At 39.5% G+C, this 25111-nt stretch overlaps 1 protein-coding gene and 1 non-coding gene across 6 annotated transcripts in view; both read left to right on the top strand.

Moving 5' to 3' along the window:
* CCAR1 (cell division cycle and apoptosis regulator 1) overlaps positions 1 to 23161 on the top strand; it is a 29284-nt gene extending 6123 nt beyond the window's left edge. The window contains exons 3-25 of one of the 5 annotated variants that reach the window (XM_021529067.3): positions 1163 to 1335; positions 1886 to 1930; positions 2608 to 2640; positions 3588 to 3781; positions 4300 to 4414; positions 4493 to 4682; positions 5801 to 5933; positions 6223 to 6384; positions 6828 to 7053; positions 7941 to 8054; positions 8886 to 9052; positions 9806 to 10016; positions 10823 to 10906; positions 11554 to 11739; positions 13568 to 13759; positions 14120 to 14353; positions 14702 to 14813; positions 16463 to 16545; positions 16998 to 17144; positions 17543 to 17663; positions 18390 to 18575; positions 18856 to 19061; positions 19645 to 23161. In XM_021529067.3, coding sequence (XP_021384742.2) covers positions 1163 to 1335; positions 1886 to 1930; positions 2608 to 2640; positions 3588 to 3781; positions 4300 to 4414; positions 4493 to 4682; positions 5801 to 5933; positions 6223 to 6384; positions 6828 to 7053; positions 7941 to 8054; positions 8886 to 9052; positions 9806 to 10016; positions 10823 to 10906; positions 11554 to 11739; positions 13568 to 13759; positions 14120 to 14353; positions 14702 to 14813; positions 16463 to 16545; positions 16998 to 17144; positions 17543 to 17663; positions 18390 to 18575; positions 18856 to 19061; positions 19645 to 19704 — 3374 coding nt within the window. In that variant the 3' untranslated portion in view covers positions 19705 to 23161. Of the gene's footprint in view, positions 1 to 1162; positions 1414 to 1885; positions 1931 to 2607; positions 2641 to 3587; positions 3782 to 4299; positions 4415 to 4492; positions 4683 to 5800; positions 5934 to 6222; positions 6385 to 6827; positions 7054 to 7940; positions 8055 to 8885; positions 9053 to 9805; positions 10017 to 10822; positions 10907 to 11553; positions 11740 to 13567; positions 13760 to 14119; positions 14354 to 14701; positions 14814 to 15065; positions 16187 to 16462; positions 16546 to 16997; positions 17145 to 17542; positions 17664 to 18389; positions 18576 to 18855; positions 19062 to 19644 lie in introns of those variants that run through there. The other 4 variants (XM_031505158.2, XM_021529068.3, XM_021529066.3 and 1 more) reach the window with 4 other exon arrangements.
* LOC116183820 (small nucleolar RNA SNORD98) lies at positions 8671 to 8734 on the top strand. The gene has a single exon (XR_004148517.1). It is a non-coding gene; the product is annotated as a small nucleolar RNA SNORD98 (small nucleolar RNA).
* Positions 23162 to 25111: the final 1950 nt, after the last annotated feature.

The following is a 25111-nucleotide window of genomic DNA, read 5'->3' as shown; positions in this document are numbered from 1 at the left end:
TGGTAATAATCACCAACTACAAGCAGTGTTTCACTGCATCCCTGGATCAGGAGTGAAAAGTTCATTTTGCATCAGTAAGAGCAATGTGGAGCACAAACTCTGCAGGAACACTGAAAATCTGTTCCTCATTCCATTGTATGTCTTTGATGGCTTTGGAGAGAGAAGAACCATGATAATCTTGAATGTTGCTCAGTTCTGAAGATGGCTGGCTGACCTGGTTTGGCTGTCAGTATGTTTCCCTGCAGAGTTTCTCTCTAGTTTTATTTAAACATGTGGACTAGACTGATAGTTTAATGATGTGATATATGATCATGCAGCTGCTGATAACTTCTTGAAAAAGTCCTGCCAAAGAGGGAGCAGGTTTCCAGATACATTTGCAGTTTTTTGCTGAGATTTGCATTTTGCAGGGGTCTTTTTCACCCAAAAGATCCCTCTGTAAATCTTCAGCATACCTTGTTCAGAAGCATAGTCTGTGTGTTTTTGCTCCTCATGATTTGCTTATGTTCTGTGGTGAATTAAAAGCTGGCACGACAATAAAATAAACTAATCTTTCCTTCTAGGCAGTTTGAGTCTGGGCAGCACAAACCCTTCCTATCAAGAGCGGGAGGGAGCTTGAGTCCCCTTATAGATGCAGACTGATTAAACCCTCTGTTGTTTCTAGGCTGTTCCTTCTCCACCAGCCCCCACTTCACAGGGGACAAAGACAGCACTGAGTGAAGCAAAAACTTGGTGATTTCAGAGGACATGTTTCATAAGCCTCTGTTTCATAGATGCTGTTACAGTAAAGCTTTCTCTTGCCCTCAGATAGAATGCAATGTATTAGTTTACAGAGCGGAGCAGCAGTCTTCATTTGGCTCATCCAGAGCCTGGAGTACCTTCAAGAAACTACACAGGGGGGTAGGTGCAGGTGGAGATGACAACTACAGAGCTGTAAAACCATGAGCAGCTCCAGAGAAGGAAACGTAATGGTCTCTGCTCCTCCGCTGTGGTTTACTATTGGTAGATGAATTTAGAAGATAAGATAGCGGGATGTGATCCTTTGTCTTGAATTTTGGAAGTTGATTACCTCCTTGGCGAGCTCGGCCGGCGCGGAGCGTCGCGGCCTGTGCGAGCCGGGCTGTCCGAGCGCCGTGGGCGCTCACTGGGCGCGTTCTCTCCGCAGCTGCCCTGGGCGTGCAGCAGCCCTCGCTGCTGGGAGCCTCCCCGACCATCTACACGCAGCAGACGGCGCTGGCAGCCGCGGGCCTGACCACCCAGACCCCCGCCAACTACCAGCTGACGCAGAGCGCCGCGCTCCAGCAGCAGGCGGCAGCCGCGGCCGCGGCCCTGCAGCAGGTAAAGCACACACAGCGGCCAGCGCTCCCCGAACTCCGTAAAGCTAAAGGATCCAGGAGGAAAGGAGAATGGAAAATGGTGAACATTGCAGTGTGAACCTGTCTTATCCATGGGGGAGGGCTGGGCTTATAGCTAGCGGTGGTGGACTTAATCTGTGAAGGTGGGAAGCTGGGCTGTGGAGGAGCTGATTTTTTTTGGCTGTGGAAAGCCCTTTGGGTTTGGCTGCATATAAACTGACAATTTTAAGTATCACATCATTATATATATCCTTTATGGGATTTTGCATTATTTCATAATGTGCCCTAAATACTGTCTAAGACTTAAGAAAAATTGCTGACTTTAGCTAGAAAGAGAACATCAGGGCCCACTCTAAAGGCTCAGAAAAATTGTTACTTAAATTATATACATTGATATTATTAGTTATTTTTAAATTAAAATTGTTTAATGTTAATTGTTTTTATCTAGCACTTGCTAAGCAGGTAACTTATATTGATATTTTTGTGGTAATAATTCTCCTGTTTATGAGATATTTTGCTTTTATCTGTTTCAGCAATATTCACAACCTCAGCAGACTCTCTATAGTGTACAACAACAGGTTTGTCTGATTCTTACTGTGTACATCACAAATAACTTTAAAAATAATGTCGATTGTGTGTCTTGTAGGATTTGTCTCCGAAATCATCCTCATGTGGGAAGTTGTTAAAGAAACTTAAATAATACTTTGTGTGGCAAAAGAGAGCTTGAAGTTCATAAACTTGGAAAGACGTATGCAGAATGGAAACCTGCCTACCTTCGTGCAAAAACAAATTTTAAAAATACCTACTGTTCCATGTGTAAATGATTCTCTGCTAAACTTTGCTCCAAACAGGGCCGTGTATTTTAACTGCTGGAAAGACGCTGTCCAAAAACATTCCCTTTTGGATTTTTATTACGATCTTCAAACTTAACAGGATTTTTTTAAATGAATAAAAGTAGAAGGGAATTACATGCCTAAACTGTTCCAGCTGCCAAAAATTTTTTTGGTGTTGCTATTAACTTTCAGTTAAAAAAAAATTTTAACGTTTCTCCTTTCTGTATAAACCCAGGTTATACAATCTCAAAATTAACCCCATAAGCACAGTTTTACAGATGTGCAAACTGCTGAAATGACCAAGCCCTAAAGAACTAGTAACTGACTCAGATTAAGCAAAAGCTCTTGCTTGTAAAGAGGAGGTAGAACTGTACCATTTCCTTAAGCATTTAAAATTAATTTATAACTTTATTTATTTTAAGTTGCAGCAACCTCAGCAGACCCTTTTAACTCAGGTTAGTTTGGTTTTATTGTTTGGTCTTCATCCCCAAACACAGATAATGCAAGAGTGCAAATTTGTGACATCTTGGTATTTTTATCTGTAAAATGAACTAATATGAATGGACCTTTTATTGGTACAGGTTTATTTTATCCAGATGTTAAAATATGCATAGCCTTGGTTTCAAAAATTAATAGCAACCACTTTTCCTTAATCTTGAAGGGAATGTGTGTGTTGATTATATGTTAATTTTTTTTGTTTGAACTTCAAGTGTCCGGTTGTTTTGCAGTAAATAACAAATGGAGAAAATTTTTCTCTTCTTTGTGAAGGAATTTAATTTCCTGTATTAACAATATGTGTATAAAGATGTTTAAAAATCCTTTCTGAGCTTGACAGGTTTAAAACGTGTGCAACCATTTAACACATTGCAAATTGCTTTAGTTTCATTTTCACTTGAACTTTTAAAGCAGGCTTTGAAAAGGTAAAAATGTTTGACTTGATTTCATTATCTGACTGTGTTCTGCTTTTGTGAGGGAAGCACTGTTAGGGAAGGGTTTGTTTGGCTTCAGCCTTTACTGATTTCTGATATTACAGGTGGCATGTAAATGCAGAATGACCTCTTAAGCATTTGTTCCTAGCAAAGTTGGGAATTTATCTCCACTTCAGGGCCACTGCATGGGTTACCTGTAGACAATAATGCAGCCTTCATGCTTTTTGTCTGGACAGGGTGTATTTTTGGGGAAAGCTGACTCTTGTAAATAAGAAGGATAAGCAAAGCCAGTCTTCATTCAAAGTAAGAAACATGTGATCTTCAAAAAAACCAAACAAGAAACTTCACCGTCTGAAGTGTCTGTTCTAGGTGCTATAGTAATTTTGAACTGCTGTCTCTGTGGCTGAAGGAGCTGTTCCCTGTCCGTGTGCCAGCTGTGGCAGGACTGAGGGTTGGCTTTGTTTTGCTTGCAGCCAGCAGTCGCGCTCCCCACCAGCCTCAGCCTGTCCACACCCCAGCCAGCGGCGCAGATCACCGTGTCCTACCCGGCCCCCCGCTCCAGCCAGCAGCAGACCCAGCCCCAGAAGCAGCGTGTCTTCACTGGCGTGGTCACTAAGCTGCATGATACTTTTGGCTTTGTGGATGAAGATGTCTTTTTTCAGCTTAGGTAAGCTGCGAGCGCTCGCCTGCAGATGTACCCTGTGATGCTCTCAGTAATCAAAGGTTTAGATGATTGTACACTAATTCTCTGTGCAGTAGTGTGTTATTGTCATTCAACAGTGAAAGTCAGAGAGGTTAATAGATGCTGAGTCTGAGGTACTTCATGTGAATTTTTTCATTTTTTTAATACAAAGCCCAAAGCTGGGAGACCCAGAGGTTAACTAGCTTTGTGTAATAGACAATTGCAGAGTTTGTGGGTGATTAAAAGCATAAAACCTTTTGTCTGCATGTCTTAATTTGGGACTGTTTGGGGAACTTTTACCTTAGAGCCACAGACAGGGAATTACTAAGTTCCTGTGCATACCCGAACTGAAGCAGGTAGCACTAATGCTGAATTTGGGGGTAGTTGCTCTTCCTGTAAACTTTTTAAAACTAACTTTGCCTACCTTCTCCCATCTTTAAATGTAACATACGAAGAACCTGTCTAGAAAAGCCTCTCACGTACCTTTTCTGTAACGCTTGCAGTGCTGTTAAAGGCAAGACACCTCAGGTGGGTGACAGAGTTCTGGTAGAAGCTACTTACAACCCCAACATGCCGTTCAAATGGAACGCCCAAAGGATCCAGACGCTGCCGAACCAGGTAGGAGGGGCTGGCCGGAGCGCGGGGCAGAGGCTGGCTCGGGTGCAGCCCGCTCCCGACGCGCCGTGTCTCTGTCAGAACCAGAGCCAGGCGCAGCCGCTGCTGAAGACGCCGCCAGCCGTCCTGCAGCCCATCGCGCAGCAGACCTTCGGCGTCCAGGCGCAGCCGCAGCCGCAGTCCCTGCTGCAGGCGCAGATCTCGGCAGCGTCCATCACGCCTCTGCTCCAGACGCAGCCTCAGCCGCTGCTGCAGCAGCCGCAGCAGAAAGGTGCTCCTTCAGCGCACGCCTTTTTGGGGGGTCGCTCTGGGGCTCAGTGGGTGATGGTTGTTTTCTTGTTCCTCAGAAGGCTGAAGTAATAGCTGAAATAATATGGAGGGGACTGTATTGAGTTTTCAGATTGAATATGTCTTCTGCAGCTTTTGCAAGGCACATTGCCTGCAGTAGCTCAGAAATCACCTGGTTAGTGAAATCCCCCTGAGCTCCTGTGCACGTTAACATTTTGTAATCCAAAAGCAAATGCAATATAATTTTTGTTGTTTCACAGACGTGTAGGGAATTTGAAAGTATTAATAGCAGTGCAGTCCTTCAGCATCTTTCTGCAGTTTTCCACAAAACCAGGTTTTGTGTTGTTAAAGCTATTATTTTTTTTGCTTATTAATTTCAGTTAGCCATGTTTGCATCTGAAAGAAGAAACACTGCCAAACATGGCAAATCTGAAACAAAGGTTGTGAAGTCTCTTGAACTTCAAGTGGCCGAGGAATCAGTGGTAGAAGTGACAATATTAGGACTGGTCTTAACACAATAAAAGCAAGGGTAGAAGAACCAAAGCAGAATTGTTTTGCATAAATGCTTACTATAATCTAAGTAGTCATAGTTGTTCATTGGTGTTTAGTAGCATTTGCTCCACTTAAATCAGTTGGTTAAATATCTTGAGGCAAAAAAATGATGTGCTGAGGGATTGATGTAGCAGTATGATATGTTGATTTAGGAATAATTTTTCAGATGCCAGTCATTTTTATGTATGACTAGCCTTAAAATGAGGATTTCAGTTTTCCTTCAGTTCAGAGAGTAGGTAGTATATCTGTAAGTTAAGTTTTTGAAAAGCCTTAGCTGTTTATTGAGATTAATTCTATGTGCTTAGGTTATATTAGCTTCCAGCTCAATAAGATGCTTTTAAACCAATTTCACTTAAATAGAGTGTCAGTTTGCCTCAGTGAAGAAAAGCTTAGGTCTCTTGAGTTTCTTTGGGTGGGTGTTAATAATGGATAAATTTGACTGTAGAGTTAGGTTAGAAAATGTACACAAGTGGAACAGCTGTAATTGGTGTTTGCCAAGTGTAGATAGGTGCCCCCTTTTCTGTGTTGATGCCGTACGTTCTGTTTCAGGTGGTTTGTTGCAGCCCCCAGTCCGTCTGGTTTCACAGCCACAACCAGCTCGAAGACTAGACCCACCATCCAGATTTTCTGGGAGGAATGACCGAGGTGGAGACCCTATGCCAAACCGAAAAGATGACAGGAGGTATGTAGACCAGACTGTGATATGAGCAGTCCATAAAGACCCTTCCTCACCCAGAGCTGAGCTGCTTGCTCCAGAGTGGGTCAGCAAGACCCACAGGTTGTGTTACTCTTGGGAATTAGGGAACAGTTCTTATCTACCTGAAAGTAAGGAGTTGTGTAATCAGTTTCTCTTGTAAAGAGACTGTACTGAAACTTCCCTTTTTTGAGTTCTCTCTGGCTTCTGTTGTGCTGGAAATAATTTTGTGTTACCAGCCTGCAAAAACATTTGTATTTTGTGTGTGTCCTTTAAGCCGCGAGAGAGAGCGAGAGAGACGTAGGTCCCGGGAGAGATCTCCCCAGAGGAAACGCTCCCGGGAGAGGTCGCCCCGGCGGGAGCGGGAGAGGTCCCCGCGGCGGCCCCGGCGCGTCGTCCCTCGTTACACCGTGCAGTTTTCCAAGTTTTCGTTGGACTGGTATGTTTATGGTGCCAGCTGTTCACCTACAGTTCACCTAATCATGGCACAGCTTACTGTGAGCTGTGTCAGCCCACGTGTGTGTCAGTGGATGTTGAATGATGATCCTGACTTCAAAGAAGGGTCAAGTATGTAGTGGCTAAGAGCCTTGTATGATAAACTTGTTGGAGGTTCTGTGTTACTTTAGGATGCTATTGCAAAATAGCTTTGTAGCGTTGGTTAATCAATGTGCCATAACTTGCAGACACCTGAATTGGAGGAGTGTTTAATAGTTACTTTTTTTAAAACTTCATCCATGACATTCAAACGTAGTGTTCTTGAGATTTTTTATATACAGCATTAAATACACAATGGTTGTATTGCCAAGTAATATACCTCTTAATGACGTAGTTTGTTAATAGTTCTTAATTGCTGTGTCTTTCCAATACTGCTGTGTCTTTCAGCCGTAGCTGTGATATGATGGAGCTGAGGAGGCGTTACCAGAACTTGTACATCCCGAGCGATTTCTTTGATGCTCAGTTTACATGGGTGGATGCTTTCCCTATGTCTAGACCATTTCAGCTGGGAAACTACTGTAACTTCTATGTAATGCACAGAGAAGTAGATGCTATAGATAAGAACACTGCTGTCCTTGATCCACCTGATGCTGATCATCTCTACAGTGCTAAGGTTTGTATGCTTTTCTACTATTCATTAGAAATTTCTTTTATCAATAGAGTGCAAAGGTGGGTATAACTGAACTGAAAATATTCTTCAGCCATTTGAGCAAAATACAGTGTTTTGAACTTTTCAGTAAAAAGCTAGTATGTAGAGCTTAAAGAATCAGGGCTGAAATTCAGTTTGTTTTTCTGTTACCAGAGCTGTGCTAAATCTTGTATTTACAGAGGGCTCTTCCATTGCCTGCATCTAGTTGCAGTGATGTGATTGTAGGAAAGAAAATCAGCTCCTGCAAGGTTTCTGAATGATTTCTTAGGCAAATCATTTAGAATAGTTAACAGAGTCCTTTTTAATTCTTCAAAGATACTTTCTTTGCAGTTTGTTATTCTGTTTAGTGGGATTTTCTTTCCTTCTTTCCTGTTCATCTCAATATTTATTGTTTTGTTTGAAGTAGATTGAGAGCTATCTTTAACATGTAATACTTCTAACACACATTGGCAAAATTTCAGACCTATTTTAATTAAGTACTTCAAATGGAAGAGGTTCTAGGAATATGTTTTGATAAAGGGGTCTTTTATACATGATTACAGCCCTTGATGCAGCATATTTTGATATTCAGATTGAGGTAGATTCAAATTAATCGCCTTCTGTGTACAAAAACTGTAAAGCTAAAGTATCAGACATGCTGGTTTTTCAGTCTGGGCAGAGCAAGAGCTGCCTTTCAGAAGGCTGAGCTTCAAAACATAGTCAGTAACTGAGAAGGAGCATCCTGCTTTATCATACACCTGTTTAGGGTATGGAGCAACCTTGTTAAGTTTTGGTATGTGTTTTTGCAAGTTGTGGTCATTGTTTATCCATCGTAGTGAGACCCTCACCCGACTGCTCTGATTGTACCACAGGTGATGTTGATGGCTAGTCCTAGCATGGAAGATCTCTACCACAAGTCATGTGCTCTGGCTGAGGATCCCCAAGAACTTCGTGATGGATTTCAGCATCCTGCTAGACTTGTAAAGGTAAATATGCTTCAATGCCAGACACTTTTGACAGTAAAGGTTGGTTATAGAGCTTTGCCATTTTTGACAATAGAGAGGAGCTTGTAGACAGCTGAATGATGACTTCATTTTTCCTCTGAAGAGACCTAGTTAATATGTCAATTCTTTTTTCACTTTATTGGAACTTCACATTTACTGCTTTGTTCCACTTAGTTTACTTAAAATAATTAAGTTTGTTAGCTGCTTTTTACAAGCACTTACTGATTTTGTAAGGGCTCAGCTGTGAAGAGAATACACATAAAGCAACAGCTAAGCAGCCGGTGTGTTAAGTGAAATTTAACCATTAAACTGAACAAGCTGTAAGTGCTGTGGTGTTTCAGGACAGAAGACTTGTTTTCCAGTTAAATTCTAACTTACAGCACATGGAAATACTTTCATTTATAGGTATGATGCTCTCGTGGTCTCACCTTCCGTAGCTTTCCTTCATCACTTTTAAGCAGGCACGTCTCTAAGTGTGTATCCGAGTTAAGACACCATTTAAATTACTGTCTGTCTTTTGTGTTAGAAAGCTTTTCATTGCAAAGGGACAAGCCTATACCAATAAACAAACTTAATGGAAAATCTTGAAAGCAAGAATGAGTGATGATGTTTTAAACCTATTCCATTACTGAAATAATCTGTGGAAAAAAATAACTGAACTCTTTCTTGACTGATTTTTATTTTCAGATTTCAAAATAATTTCACAGTTTACTCAAGGATTTCAGTGTGTGTGCTATGAAATATTCTTTGCACTTTGGGAAAATGACTTTTTACCCCTAGCAGGGGAACATTCAGAAGACTCTTTTTGTCTAGTTTTTAGTGGGTATGAAAGGCAAAGATGAAGCTATGGCTATTGGAGGACACTGGTCCCCCTCACTGGATGGACCTGATCCAGAAAAGGACCCTTCGGTGCTGATAAAGACGGCAATTCGTTGTTGCAAGGCTCTTACAGGGATTGACTTAAGTGTGTGCACGCAATGGTAAGTACTGTACTGCAGAGCCAAAGCCACTGTAGAAATAAATGCTTGTCTGTTACCAGGACTTTAAAAAAAAAAAAAACAACAAAAAAAAACGCAAAACAAAACAAAACTGGAGAAACCCTTTTTTCTTTGTCAACTGCTCTTGGTAGTTCAGGTGAACTACTCAAAGGATGTTCTGTTTGGTAATCAGTTTGATTGGTGCCAACTGTGCTGAATACTGCATTAAGAACTAATTTAAAATTCTGGGTTTATTTTGACATGTTACACTGTAATTTTTTTAATGAATGTGCATTGAAAATATTTTTCATTTTGTGCATAGCTGGAGAGGATCGTCAAGAGAACTTCATTTCATTATTCTTTTGTTACAAATAAATAGCCGTTTGTTGTACAGCCATATTTTCTCTTGATGAGTTTCTGTCCTGTGTTAACACTCGCTGTAGCTGTACCAATACCAGGAAAGCCTATTGTATGCTAAATTTGAAGTTCTTCAACAACTTCTATTTGCACATAAAACCTACCTAGGCTAAACAACAAGTTATATGAAAAACATTTTGTTGATTTTCCTCCTTTTCGGTTGCAATACCTTTTTACAAGTGTGCCAAAAGAGAAAATATGGCTTCCATAATTTTTTTCTTTAGATAAACCTCAAGGTCTTGCAGCAAAATTTCTTTACTTGATGTGCTACAAGTGATCTAGGCTCTTTAAAATGTATTGTAGAATTTTTTTTCCAACATGCTTCTTCCCTTGCAACAGGTACCGTTTTGCAGAGATTCGCTACCATCGCCCTGAGGAGACCCACAAGGGGCGTACGGTTCCAGCTCATGTGGAGACAGTGGTTTTATTTTTCCCGGATGTTTGGCATTGCCTTCCCACCCGCTCAGAGTGGGAAACCCTCTCCCGAGGATACAAGCAGCAGCTGGTCGAGAAGCTTCAGGGTGAACGCAAGGAGGCTGATGGAGAACAGGCACTGAACGCTAATCCCTTTTTCTATTTCTGCTTCTCACAGGCACAGGAACACAGGCACAAAATGCACACCACATACTACACTACATACATACATAGGAGGAACATAACTGGTAACAATGACTGGTAAACCAGCTTTCAGCAGTGTAGTGAATGTTGCTTTTTATTTTTATTTCAGCTAGTTCACTAACTTTAAATGTGTATGCTGATATCCCAAACGGAATTAAATTGTGCTTATGATGCGCAGAAAATTTTTTATCGTAGACATAGTTGCTGGAATCTGGGACCAGTTGTTGAGTGAGATTCAGTTTACGAATAGCTGTCTTCAAACATTTTGCCATTTTCTGAAATTTCTAAATTCTCTCTTGTGGCCAGTTCTAATTGTGATATTTGAAATTGAACAAACACTAGTCTGAAACATCTGAATTTCAGGCCACGTGGCTGATCAGCATCTTGGAATAAGGGAAGGTCTGACTGAACAAAGAGTAATTTGGGGGATTTGAAATGTGGGGGAAGATGACCCACTGTGTGGTTACTGGAGACCAGCAGTGTCTGTGTAACCCCAATATCCTTTGTGGTGTTGCTTATCACCCTTTTGTGTTCCACAGATCTGGCTTGTATTGGCTGAGTGGCACTGTGATCATTTATAAAGTGGTAGAATGTGTGTGTGAATTTGTCTAAATAATAACTTTAGGAGAAGACTATCTGAAACAGTTGTGACCTTGCACAGATCAGCATCAGAATTTAAAAAATAACTGAAATGCTTTCAGGCTTTCTGAATTATAATTTTAAAATTTTATTTGTCAGGATGAAGAGGAAAAGGATGATGGAGAAGCTAAAGAGATCTCTACGCCAACACACTGGTCTAAACTGGATCCAAAAACAATGAAGGTAACAAACACTTCTGAAAATTTGATTCCATTGTACTTTTTCACTTTTAAGACATGACCTGAAATGCAGCTGTATGTTCCCTTAACTGAGAAAGAAAACTTCTGTAGTGTTTTGCTTAATTTATAGGTACTAGGGTGTGGTATCACAGTATGCAGGGATGACTCCTGGTTGTAGAAAGTGGAATGCAGCTAACTGAATCTACTCTGAACGTTGTACAATTAAAGGGTGTCACATATTGTACATGAACTGGAAGACAAGAGTTCTGCTGTAATCGGCCAGATTACTACTCACATTAAAAAAATGTGGGGTCTCAAATACTTAAGTGATACATTTTTGTACAATTACTGCTTTTTAAAACTGTGTCAGGAGACAAGTTTCCTCAAAAGCAGTAGTAATAATAAACTGGTTTACTTAAAATGCTTTCCCTGCCTCTATAAAAAGTTCCTCAGAAAGAAGTTTTTTTTGTGGAAAACATAAATTTAAATTTAATATGTTTTTTGTATCAGTAACTATTAGTGTTTTTCAGCACATGTTTAAAAAATACAGTTGACTTCTCAGTGTTGTTGATTTTTACCTCACTTTCTCTACCAGTCAAATGTTTTGTGATGTCACTGCTTGATGCCACTCACAAGGCTTTTATTTACCAGGTAAATGACCTTCGCAAAGAATTAGAAAGTCGAACCCTTAGCTCTAAGGGACTGAAATCTCAGCTGATAGCTCGACTGACAAAGCAGCTGAAAGTAGAGGAACAAAAAGAAGAGCAAAAAGAGCTAGAGAAGTCTGAGAAAGAAGAGGAAGAGGAGGAGGATAGGAAATCTGAAGATGATAAAGAGGTTAGGATTTCAACATACTTGATTTAAGTCCTAAGTATACATTAAATATATTAAACATTTGGATAAATATGTATAAGCATAAAAAATAGAGGCAGGTGCCTACTTCTGCTGGGATTTTGGTGTTGTCAGGTGACTGTACTGGGAACTCCTGCTATGCCTTGAGCTGCTGAATTGAGAAGAAATCTTGGCCAGTTTGAATTACTTTGTATCAGCCAAATCAGCTGCACTAAGGGCATCTGAGTTAATGTTTGACCTTAAATCTAAGAAAAAAGAAATCCAAACCTCCTGAGAAAAGGCCTGCTCAAGACGAGTGAACGCATGTAACAATTCCTTAACTCCTTAAACCTACATGAAACACAGTTTCCTTAGTTTTGTTAGCCTCTGTGTCTCACAGTCCAGCTTCTTCACATGACAGATGGTTTGCTTGGGTTTGTTTTCCCTTATTATGAAGCTTTTGGATACTTGCTGTGTATTGGAGTTTCTCAGTTTTTTGGTCTGTAGTTGCACTGCTTACTCTGGTTTCTTATTTCACAAAAGTAAACAAAATCTGCAGTAAAGCCAAAGCTCAGCCACAGAAAGGGGGTAAAAATGTTTGGAGAATGGCTTGTGCTTGAGTTACTTTTAAACCTGCTTTTTGTGTGTTGCCTGCTAACCTATATGGGATGATTGGAAGTTTTATATTTTTAGATATCTCTGTAAACCTTGTTGAGGGAGACCATGTGCTTGCTAATTCTGTCAGCTGCTGCTGCCTTCTCTCACAGCTTGGATGGGTTTCAACTAGCTTGGGTTTTTTGCCACAGCTTTCTTTAGGATTGAAGGGGAGCTGTGATTGTGCTGGCTTTTTATAAAGCACAAGTTCTGCCATGACTTTTTTGTAGTCAGGATACTTCAGTATTTGTTTCTGGGCAATCAGTAAGATGGTGACATTTTATGTTTTGTAACCTTTTGTTTCATTCGCATCAGGTATATTTATAGAGATTGCATTTCCCATAATCTAGAGTCAGATAAATTGTCATCTGGTACCTGTTAGAGCTGTGTTGGGTGTCTTTGGAGAGATGAGGTCTCAGGGTCTGCTGTGCTGGGATGACCCCAGGAGTGTAAAAGCCCTCGTTTCCCAGCCTGTGCAGCCAGAGAAGGAGTCTGAAATGCGCAGGGTCGGCTTCTCAAGGTTGTTTATTTGTTCTTATCTAGAACATTCTTTCTCTGACCTGCTGAGCTCTGTCTAGCAAGGAGCCATGGCATTTTCTGCGTACTGCCTTGGGCGGTGTTTACATTTTATATCAAAAATTACATGTACTATATTTTCAATATTGTGCCAATACCTATCATCTATGTTGGACAGTGTGTCTGTACCTTAAACCAACAGCAAAGTGTCACCATCACACCAAGACATGGAGGACAAGGAGAAGGAGAAGGTCAGAACATGCCCAAATCTCTCCATCTTGTCCCCCTGAACTACATTCTAAAAACCCCAAATTTCTACTTTTTCACCCTGTGTTAATCCAAATATCACACTACTCAAACCCTTGTGGTTTGTAATTCTTCATACAAAGTTGGCAGCTTTTTCCACACGTGTTTTTGACTTCATGCCAGGGCCTGGAGGCAGCCAGGGCAGCCAGAGGGATGTCCTGGGCTCTGACAATGAGGTATGAAGCCTTTATCTTCCTTTGTGAGGAGTAAAGAGCTCACTGTGCTGCACAGCTGTGCTTTGCTTTCAGCAGCTTAGGCTTTCCTTTGCTCAGGAAAGCAGCGAGTCCCAAAAACTAACGTAGAGGCTGACACTTCAGCTTTGGAATATGCTCCATGTTGATTTTTGGTCCCTTTTTAGGAAGAGGAAAGAAAACGGCAGGAGGAGCTGGAACGCCAGCGGCGGGAGCGGCGCTACATCCTGCCCGATGAGCCGGCCATCATCGTGCACCCCAACTGGGCAGCCAAGAGCGGCAAGTTTGACTGCAGCATCATGTCCCTGAGCGTCCTTCTGGACTACAGACTGGAGGACAATAAAGAGCATTCCTTTGAGGTAACACAGCATGCTGCACTTGGCTGTTCTTGTCGCTTTGTGATCTCCTGGGAAAATTCCTACATTGCTGAGTCTTTGGGAAATGGTACGATAGGAATGTCGTCACTGCGTGGTATTCAGAGGAATACACGGGTTTTCAGGTATTAAATGGAATTTGTAAAGTTGTTTAAAGATTCCATGTTCAAGCCAGATAGTAAGAAATCTGACATTCTGTAAAATCCTGATATCGTATAAGTTGCAAAAATTGCACCTCATAGCTATTTTACCATGATTATATAAGTTTTTAATACATGTTTTAAAACTTTTTGTCACTTCTCTTTTCTTTCTTCTTTATGTAAGATACCTTTCTTCTTTATGCAGGTATCACTGTTTGCAGAACTCTTCAATGAAATGCTTCAGAGAGATTTTGGTGTCAGAATTTACAAAGCACTGATTTCTCTCCCAGAGAGAGAGGACAAAAAGGACAAAAAAAGCAAAAAAGATGAGAGAAAAGAAAAAAAAGAAGAAAAAGATGATGAAACGGATGATCCGAAACCTAAAAGAAGAAAATCTGGAGACGATAAAGATAAGAAAGAAGAGAGAGATGAAAAGAAGGTCTGCATTTTAGTTCATATGCAGTCCTAGCCTGTCTTGATAAATATTAAAGTGTTTCTGTTTCAATTTTACATTATTGCTATCAAAAATTCAGCTCTTCAATTGTTATTAGTTAATTGATTTGACTTTTTGATCTATTTAAATATGTTTCAATTATATTCAGTAATTTAAAATTTTTACGGGTGTATTGAGAGTATTTTAACATTCATCTGTATCACAGAAATTTCTATCTGTGTTCTTAGGTGACTAAACATAAATGTAGGCAAATTTTAATTGAATGGTAATAAGGTTTTTACTTTACTGGGTTTTGATTCTGACTAGATAAATATTTAGGAACTTTTGTTGCAGAGGGAAGATAAAAGGAAAGAAGATTCTAAAGATGAAGAAGAAACGGAAGATGACAATAATCAAGAAGAATACGATCCAATGGAGGCAGAAGAGGCTGAAGATGAAGATGAAGGTATCTTGATCTATGTATTTTGTGACCTTTAATAAATTCTTATCACTGATTATGTTCTTTCAAGCTGGAGAACGCACTGGAACTAGACAATTTAAAATTGCATTATTAAACTAATTTTATTTTAGTAATTTTGACCAGTTCTACGTAAAGTGTAAGTACCTTTATGCCAGGCATTTATGAACATAGTGAATATAAACTAGCAGTGGTGCTCTAAGTAAGGCATGCATATAGAAGTGGTTTTATTTTTTTCAGAATGCAGACCACTCGCAACTCCCATTGAAGTCAGTAGGAGATGTGAGTATTCAGCACCTCTGAAAAACCAAGCCACTTTTATGTGCCAAATTTCCTACTCCTCAGTTCTGGAATGCCATCTTGGTTTTAGCTAGGACAGAATTCAGTGTGGATGCCCTTCAGCCCACGTTACGAGGAGTTGGTTTTTGTTTGAGTGGAGTTGTGTTAACCTGAAGAAATAGGGAAAGGGTCTGGAGGACTCTGCAGGCAATGGCAGCAGCTCTTTCCTAGTTCTGCTCAGGGATTCAGAAAGGTGTAAAACATGGTGTGTGCTTTTTGATGTGTACTGTGGGTAGTTACCTTTCTGTGGAGAGGATTTGCTAGACGTTTGGGTTTGAACTGTGTAGATACTGCTGTCCCAGCATTTTCAATTGTGTTTTTGGCCTTAAAAAGCTGATGCTAATCTGTGGTTTCCAGAATAACTCCTATTTGCTTATAATTTGTCTGTAAGAGTGGCCTGGGCTTGTCTGTTCTGAAAAGTGCTGCTGCTTCCCAGAATCTGTCTTTGTGCCATTTTAGTCAAGAGCTGCTGAGAAAACCCAACAAGCCATGGAGGTTCAGGAGAAAGCAATTGGTTCTCAGGAAAAAGTTGGTAAAATTAGCCAAGTGTTGTAATACATAGGTTTTCCCAAGTTTTCCTCACAAGGAAGGTGAGCTTAAAGCTGAACTTGGCACGTGGTTCTCTGACCCAAGACTTGCACATAAGGTACAGACTGCATGCCAAAATTCATCCCAGCAACTGTGTCATCCCTTTCTCTCTTTCAGTCTAGTTTTATTGTACTGCCTACCTTTAGACAAAAAAAACCTGTCATTTGTAATTCACATCTAATAAGTGATGTGATCTGCAGCTTCTTGGAGAATCTAAGTCATGGGAAGAGTAATCTCTCACTCAACATGAGTAAAAACACATGGTTTTAATTACCTAGTGTATATGGGTTTTATTACTTGAAATGTTTTAGAGTAAATAATACTGAATTTGAATAGGAATAACCATAGCTGAATTCAGACTCTGCCAGGCCTCATTGGGGAGAACTGTGGTAATTTCCTGCACACCACTTAAATAAATGGAGATGTTGACAGCACTCATTTTGGCCTAGCTAGCGTTTATTTCAGCTTTTCTGTCCTGCGTGTGAAACAAGCACAGGGAAAAAATTATAAATGGTTTATGGTAAAAGAAGACTAGAGAAAAATCGGAATTTAACAGGGCTCACTTCAATGGATTTTTAAATTGTTTTTCAGGGAAGTATATTGCAGATGTTTGGGAGTTTATCTGGACTTTTATAGTGGCAATATGTATTCTGGTAATGGTTATAGAATCCTTTGCTCTGGGTATGTTGAATTTTCTTTCTGTTTTGCAGACAGGGATGAAGAGGAAATGAACAAACGGGAGGACAGAAGAGAGGGAAATAAACATTGTAAAGAGAGGGCGTCTAAAGATAAAGTAATGAACACCTTTCTTAATGACTGCATAGACCTTGTTAGAGGTGTCCTAATTACAACTTAGCTTTATTTTTATTATAACACCTGTTTTCCCTTTGAAAACAGTTGTTTATTAAATGATTGAGGGCAGAAGGGATGCTTCCTTTTTTTATAATTAGATGAATTCTATGACCATTTTTTACATACTAGCATAAATAAAAGGAAATAATGTCTACCAGCTATTACTATCCATTGTGATGTATTTCTTCTAAATACTGAAAGATTACTTCTCATATATAGGTTAAATTAGTCTTAAGTAACATGATCTAAGTAGGTAATTGATGGTAATATTAATTACTTAACTTAAAGTAACAATAAAATGAACAGAGAAAAAACTTTCGTTAAGTCAGTAGTTGGTATATTTTTGGAATGATATTTTAACTCTCTAATGAGCCCATGATCAATTTTCTGTAGGAGAAAGACAAGACCCAGATGGTAACTGTTAACAGGGATCTCCTGATGGCTTTTGTTTATTTTGATCAAAGTCATTGTGGATACCTTCTGGAGAAGGACGTGGAGGAGATCCTGTACACTCTTGGACTTCACCTGTCACGTGCTCAGGTTTTGTATACTACTAAAAAACTTTCCAAATGTTATAGGACTGCTTTAAGTGGGAGAAATGTAATTTAGCTTCTAAAAGCTTTACTTACATACCTGATCTCTTATTTTTATGCAGCCACTTCATATTTACAATGAAATAAGAGTTTAATGCTTTGTAAATTGACTGGGAGTGAAAAGGTGAAGTTTGCAGCTTATAATATGCCCATACTGTATATGTATCTTTTGTCTCTAAATTGTATTTATTCTTTTCCTAGTTCATTTGCCTTTTAAGCCCCAGTATGTTAAAGTTCAAAAAGTTATACAATTTCTTTTAAGTTTTCCAAGCTAAACCATTCTTGTTTAGGTAACAGGATGTTTGGATATTAAATAACACCATTATTTTTTTCCATGTGTTGTAGGTCAAGAAGCTGCTTAATAAAGTAGTGCTTCGAGAGTCTTGCTTTTACAGAAGACTAACAGATACTTCTAAAGATGAAGAAAACCAAGAGGAGTCTGAAGAGCTACAGGAAGATATGTTAGGTGGTATTTTTTTTTTCCCATATACTTCCAGAGAGTTATTTCTGTGTGATAATGAGAGTTCTGAGGTACTTGATTTCTTGCAGAAATTAATTGAGCCAGTTTGGAAAAGTAAATCTTCAGCAGCTGAAAAGTAACAGGGTTTTTTGTGCTTCCAACACGTAATGTTGCAACCCTAATCTTAATATCTTGGACCAGGAAAGGGGACAGAGATTCATGTTCAGTATTGATGAACATTGTAATGTTCATCAATGTTCAAAAGTAACAGGGTTTTTTGTGCTTCCAGTATATATTGTTGCAACTCTAGGGTAAATATTAATATCTTGAAACAGGAAAGAGGACAGACGTTAATGTTCAGTATTGATGAACATCGTTCCATGTTACTAGTTTTGAGGTCAGAAACCTCAGAACTGCAGGGAGTAGAAAGGAGCCTGAGTTTTGGAGACAAATTCCTGCAGGAAAGAGGCATAGAATGATGTCTTGAAAGAGAATGCTGCTTTTTGGCAGGGGGGAGAATTGGGGTTAGGGGAAGGAGAGAGGTGTGAGGGACAGACCCACAGCCTTGGGTCTGTGTTTGTGTTCCTCTCAGGAGTGTGTGAGGCTGTCAGCAGGGTGATGCTGTGGTTACTGGGCACAGCCCAGCACACCTGGGTCTCTGATTGTTCCCCTGAGCGTGTGAGGCTGTCAGCAGGGTGACGCTGTGCTTGTTCCCGGGCTGTGACCCCGCAGGGAACCGGCTGCTGCTGCCGTCGCCCGCGGTGAAGCAGGAGTGCAAGGCCGTGGAGGAGAACGTGGGGCTCATCGTGTACAACGGAGCCATGGTGGACGTGGGCAGCCTCCTGCAGAAGCTGGAGAAGAGCGAAAGGGTGCGGGCAGAGATAGAGCAAAAGCTGCAGCTACTAGAAGAAAAAACAGGTAGGATGTTGCTTTGAAGGCAGCTTACAGGGGTGCAAGGCACTGAGACTTCTTAAGTAAAAATATCAATTTGGGTAATATTTGTGGTGTAAATTTTATTTAAGTGGAATGCAAGACTTCAAATGTAGTCAGAATTAAATATTATCAAATTGGTAATTTGATTCGGTTTTTAATGTTCTTTAAAAATTAGTATTATAGTGTTGCACACAAATAGAATATTAAGATGCAAAGTACACAGCATTGGAAGTGACTTGACATTTTCATTTGTTCCCTTCCTAAGATGAGGATGAAAAGACTATACTACAACTGGAGAATTCTAACAAAAGTCTATCTGCGGAGCTAAAAGAAGTAAAAAAGGACCTTGGCCAACTGCAAGAAAATTTGAAGACCTCAGATGATAAAAAATTGCTATTCGAAGGTCAGCTGAATAAGACAATCAAAAATTTAGCTACTGTTATGGATGAAATACAGAGTGTTCTCAAACAGGTTAGTATAATTTAATTCCATTTTTTTATTATTGTAGGCAAAATTCTGTAGACTATTATTGAAACAAACAAATATAAAAACAATTTTGACATGAATTCAGGGCAGGAGTGTCTTAACACATATAGAGAAGAAGCTCAATGTTTGATTATTTAAAGGTAGCAAATTAAATGTGTTTTTTCTTAACCTGCAACATCTGTTTCTGACTTCAGTGTTTCAGTGTTTTTAAAAAGGTATAAATGTTCATGTAGATCTCAAACTTACGAATGTTTTCCTGTCCTCATCTTGTCCATCCCAGGAGCAGTCGAAATCTGCTCCTCTGTTTGACTGGTCAAGAGTACTTTTTCAAGGTAGAATTCAACTATTTCAGTCTCAGTAAAATGAGTTTTAAGCAAAACCCAGAGCATTTCTACCCCCCAGTTTTTCAGGAAGATACTGGAATTGGTTATAACTAAACTGAATAGGATACCAGTTCACATAGTATTTTAGAGATACAAACAGTATCTGTGTCTCATGCTGCTTTACAGTTTGCATGAGAAATACAGCTTGTACAGTTCTCTCATCCTCTCCCTTTTTCCTTTTGAAGGACATTGTGAAGAACGAAGATAAAGATCAGAAATCCAAAGAAAATGGAGCAAACGTATGATAAACTGCTGCTGTTTAGAAGAATGATGTTACATAATGTAATATAAATCATGATACCAGAATGTATGGGAAGTGATGCATGTTTGATTTTAGTAGTATAAATATCTTAGTTCCAAAAGATGTATAAAGTTTTATGAATGTGTCTGCTCCAGAAGATTGCCTGTAATTCTTAGCATTCAAGTTGAGACACTCCTCGAGTGAAAATAATTTTGCATTGCGAAAAGTTTTAGGATGAACTTTGTTATAGTTTTAACCCTAATAAAGTTCATCAATGTAACAAACAGTAGCAAGTATTTAATTACCAGATGTTTTTCATTGAAGTCTAGTGAAATCAAAATTTTCATTATTTATAGACTTGCCATTTTTTTTGTTTTTGTCTTTATTTTGGTCTAATTAGTCTTTTTAAATTCAAATACAAATCACAAAGTAGCATGCTGCTTAATTTTACAAGTAAAGTTTTTTTTAAAAAACAGCTTCCTGGATTTTTTTTTTTTGTTTTGTTTTGTTTTCACTTGTCACAACTTTTTTCCCTTCCAAATATAACTTTTGTTCCCAAAGCTGCTTGTATTAAAGCTTTGTAATATACAGCAGTTCGGATGAGTTAAGAAAGCAATAGAAACCTACCAAAATGCTGGTAGAGTTGTGAGATTTATATGAAAATACACGGGCCTGTTTTAAATGTGTGTCATTTGTGTCACTAAATTGTTCTTATCTTTGGATTAATATATATACTCCTTTTTAATAACAAATGCAGTATATTAAGACACACGGTTGGATGCCAGGCCAGCAGATGTCAGAATAATGCCTTACACGGAGAAAAAGCTGCCTTGGGTTAAATTTGGACTGCCAAAGTGGGTAATTACTGCTAAGGCTTTAGGCCAGCAAAAAAATGGATCCACAAGTAACTGTACTGCATATTGTAATTACAAAGGAGTGGGACACAACTTGGTTTGTTGAGGACGGGTAAGGTGACCTTTCTTTGTGTCACAAATCCCTAGAGATGAAACAAGTTCATGTGACTTCCTTGTCAAAGACAACTTGCTCAAAGAATGTGAAATACCAACAGTTGTATTTTGGTGCAACTTTCAGGAAAATTAAGGAGTTTGAAAGTTGGGACAGAAGTGTTTTCTTACAGAAATGGTTAATTTTAGCAGATGTTTTCTTTTTTAGCCTAGATGCCCTAGGTAACTAAATACCTGTTAGGAAAGTCTTAAGTGCCATAATATGTATGAATAACCTACATGGAAACTCATGTAGCTTTAATAAGATACACATTAAAATGCCTGAATTTATGTTCAAAAGAGTCTAAGCTGGTGCTTTTATCACTTACCTTTCTTGGCTCTTTTGGAGCTAGACAAGTGAAATATCTCTCATTCAAGTAACATGCATAAGCTTCCCCCTCATTCACCTCATTTGAGTCATTGTATAATACCTGAACTGTTCACAGTCGAGTAGGAAATAAAAAAACACTAATTGTATATAAGTACACAGAAAATACATGTTTTAGAAATTGAGGGATAACATCTCAGAATGATTGAATGAGGATGGTGATAAATTTATCTTATGAAAAGCATTATCTGTGGTGTACAGATGGTGTTAAATTCTTTTGTAATCAAATTATATTTTTCACCTTTACCTTTGTACAGATTGTTGACAGCATGTTTAATTTTTGACGTTAAACACCATTTATGTAAATGGACTTGAAAGAATTGCATCTGAAATACTTTGTTCCTGAATTTCTGCAGTACGTGTGAACATACAAGAACATAAGTCTAGAATTTAAGATAACATTTTAGGCACACTGAAACGTCTGAAATATTTTGCTTGGGTATTTTTACCTTAAACTGCTTAGCTAAAAGCAGTTGTTAAAACAAGCAGGCCTCCATCTCGTTCCTCAGTGAGGGGCCCTGTGAGACATTTCCTAGAGTGATACAGATTTTTACAATATTTAAGAAAAAGAGTATTTGTTAGAATGACTGTAATCTTTCTCTATATTGATTTGATGTAACAGTGTTTCAGATACTATGTACAGTCTGCATTTATGTTGGAAAGGAAATTAAATGGGGCAAAGAATAATGGAAAGAAGCCAAGGAAAACTTTTACAACCTACACAGAGTTTAACCAATCTCCTGAAGAACAAATAATCTGAGGGAGAGCAGGCACCTTTACAGACTGCGTGTCTTGCTGGGCCAAACAGCACAAACTCCTGTGTATGACCCACATTGATGCTGTGTATTAGCTAAAGCTTCTTAGGATTATTCCCAGATATAGAACTAATTCAAAGGAAAATTGAGTAGAGTATGGAGTTTTATAATGGAGTTTTGCATAATCAATCTTTTGTCTGTTTTGATTTATGAACAAAGTTTTTGTATTTCATGTCCACATTTCCCACCTTATGGTCTTTGCACTTCTGAGTTGTTTGTTAGTTACTGGTTAGTTGTTAGTTAGTTGCTTGGCCAGTTACTGGCAAAAGGCTGCTGAAAGTGAGCCTTGGCATCCCACTTGTTTGGACTCCTTAATTCATCACAGATGCTCTATAGGAAGTCGTAAACCTTGGACTGCTTTGTTCTGTAGAGAAAGCCCTGCTACAGCAGGCCCATAAATGGAATATGATCTCTGTTTATAGACTTATTTCTCTCCCCTTTGCTATTTTGTCTAATGAGGGCAAATTAATGAGTTCAACCCTTCCAAAATTACATTTGGGCCCGTGGATGAGGCTGGGAAGAAAGATGCAGATGCTGCATGCAGGAACTGACCTAGGGGGTACCATGGCTCTCTTGAGGCCCCTTTGCTTTGCTAGGGCAGTGAGAAGACACACGCCTGCAGTTCAGTGCTGCCCAAAAACTGGCCACGCTCGGGTGTTGCCAGGTTTCTGCAGTGCTGGGGGTTCATGCCAGCCCTGCTGCACGTTGTGCCATGATGGAGACACCCAGGCTTTGCTTGGCTCACCCCGTGCCTGAGCCCATCATGCCCGGGCACTGCTGCAGGAGGACTCCAGGACTGCAGAATGACTTCCAGTTCTTGGTTTGTCCAGTGTCCTCTGCCTCCCTCTGGAATGCCCTGAGTGTTCAAAGGAGAAATCTGAATTCTCTCTCTGGTGTCTGGGGGTTTCCACAGATCCAGCTTTTACAGTTGAGTTCTTTCAGTATCTGTCATTATAAAGCATAGTCCTTTAACAGAACTTCTTTTTCAATGTTTAACTGCTTTGAGAGAGGAATGGCTTCCAGTCCATCTTTCTGCTAAGTAATATGCTATGTGAATATGTTTGGACTTACGTAACAGTTACCTTTCACTGATTATTTTGTCAGGAATGTGTACAAAATGTGGGTTTTTTCTTGCTTTTCTGTATTGTTTGTGTACCCAGGTCAGGTTCTTACCTTGAATGCATTTGTTCAGTGCAGTTTTATATTTTAAAATATAAAATATAAAATATAAAATAACTCATTTTGAGTGACTGAGTCTTGCAGCCAGCAATAGATTGCTAAATGTGTAGGTAGCACAGTCATTACACTTACACTCTCTGGTACCTTCAGAAAGCAGAACTGGGTCAGGCCAAAGTTCAGCTGGGACTTGAATATTGCCATGGAGTGTGACAATAAAGATGCCATAAATAGTGGATACTTTCTCTCAGCTGGAGCTGCCAGCATTTTCCCAACAAGCTTTTATGTTTCTGCATACTGAATTTCATTGATGTATTGCACAAAAGTGGTTATAGTAAAAAGCTCTAATAACAATAATGCTTTCAAGTAAAACAAATTTCCCTTATTTATTCATCCTCTATATAATCCACAGCATCACCATACAGAGTATGAACTAGAGCTTTGGAACACACCAAATCTCACCTGACATTGTGTGTCTGGTAGCCTTGTAATTGTGTTTTGGAATGTTGCTCTTTAATTTCTAGGTATCTAATACCTGAACTTGTCTTGAAAATGTGATGCTGCTTTTAATGATTTCTTGTATCCTGCTGGTTTAAAGTTGTCTCTAAGGAGTGAATTCTAACTGGTTTGAGGATTTGGATCAGGTGCCCCACAGTAGGTGTAAGAATCAGAACCTTTGCAGGTTTGATTTAATAATGTTGCAAGCTGTATGTAGTCAAATATTAGTTCAGCTCTCTTTATTCTCTTAAAAAAGACAGCAGAATAATGCTGCTGGATGGATTTGTTTGTTGCATGCTGCAGTTTGATATTTGTAGAAATTTCCTGAGCTGGATTCCAGCCAAGGTGAGAGATTCCCAATGCCAGGTGTTCTGATAGGAAATTGATTCCCAGGTTATTCTCCCCTCAGCCTGCTGAGGGACACAGGTGCAAGGATGCTGTTGACTGAGTGGCTCTTCACGTTCCATCACAAGCAGCTGCATAGAGGGGAGGAGTGGGGAGGAGGAAAAACCTCTAGGAAGCCCAGTCTGAAATCTCCCCACTCTGCTTTTCAGCAGGTATTTTTCAAGTTCTAATTTGCATTATTATTTTGTTGCAACTTTTTTTTTTTTGGTGATATACAGGATTTGTTTGAGTTTCAGTGGGGTTTTATTCCCTGTATTGCTTAAATCTTTTTAGTTTTCCTGACACAGAGTCATCCAGTTACATTCCTGTTTTATCATGCAAGGGGCAGAGACAGCTGAAGAATTGCAGCCTTCATTTTTGGTCCCTTTTCAGCAAGGCTGGATGGTAGCCAGCAGATCAGATCTAAAAAAGCAGAACTTGTTGCCACACGTGTAGCAGAAATGAGCAGCTGGAGACAGAAGCACCTTGCAGTCACAGTTGTCCCACAGAGCAAGCTGCTTTGCTGTAGGACAGCCCAGTGCATGTGTGCAGAGCACAGGCTGAAGGAGAGAAGGTGATTTTCCCTCCAGGTATTGGGTAGATGCCTGTTACACTTCCAGCTTGGACACTAACAACAGAGCTATGGAAGTTCTCTTAAGCAGCGGGAAGGACTCCTGCCTGTTTCACAAGAGGTAGTCTACATCTCCCATAAAAGACTTTCCTTTTCAGCTTCTCTCCTCATGCCTTGTTTCATTGAAGTGCTATTCAGGTGAGTTAAATACTTCATTAACATTTAATCTAGCTATTAGAACATTCATGTTGCAAGTTGTGAAGTCTTGGGAAAGAGTTTGTGGAAGCAACCTCGGGGTAAATGGAGAAAATGTTGCCTTTGTCGAGTATTCCCTCTGGTATAAGAAAGCCATAAATGTGACTAAACAGATGAAAATACAGATCAGCTGCTTACCACTATTGAACCTGATTTTTCTGTCTTAGCATTCTTCCTGAAATCAAGCTAAGAACTAGTTTTTTAACTTTTTTTTTCTTGTTTTCTTTGAGGGGAATGGTGATGTTTTCATTATAACAAGGAGAGGAAAAATAAGTGACTCTTAGTACTGGGGCACATAGGGATGGCAGCATATCTAGAAT

This window comes from Lonchura striata, chromosome 7 (genome assembly GCF_046129695.1).
Source record: "Lonchura striata isolate bLonStr1 chromosome 7, bLonStr1.mat, whole genome shotgun sequence".
Taxonomy (NCBI): Eukaryota; Metazoa; Chordata; class Aves; order Passeriformes; family Estrildidae; genus Lonchura; species Lonchura striata.
Note: the sequence above shows the minus strand (reverse complement) of the source record. Positions and strands in the feature narration are given on the sequence as shown.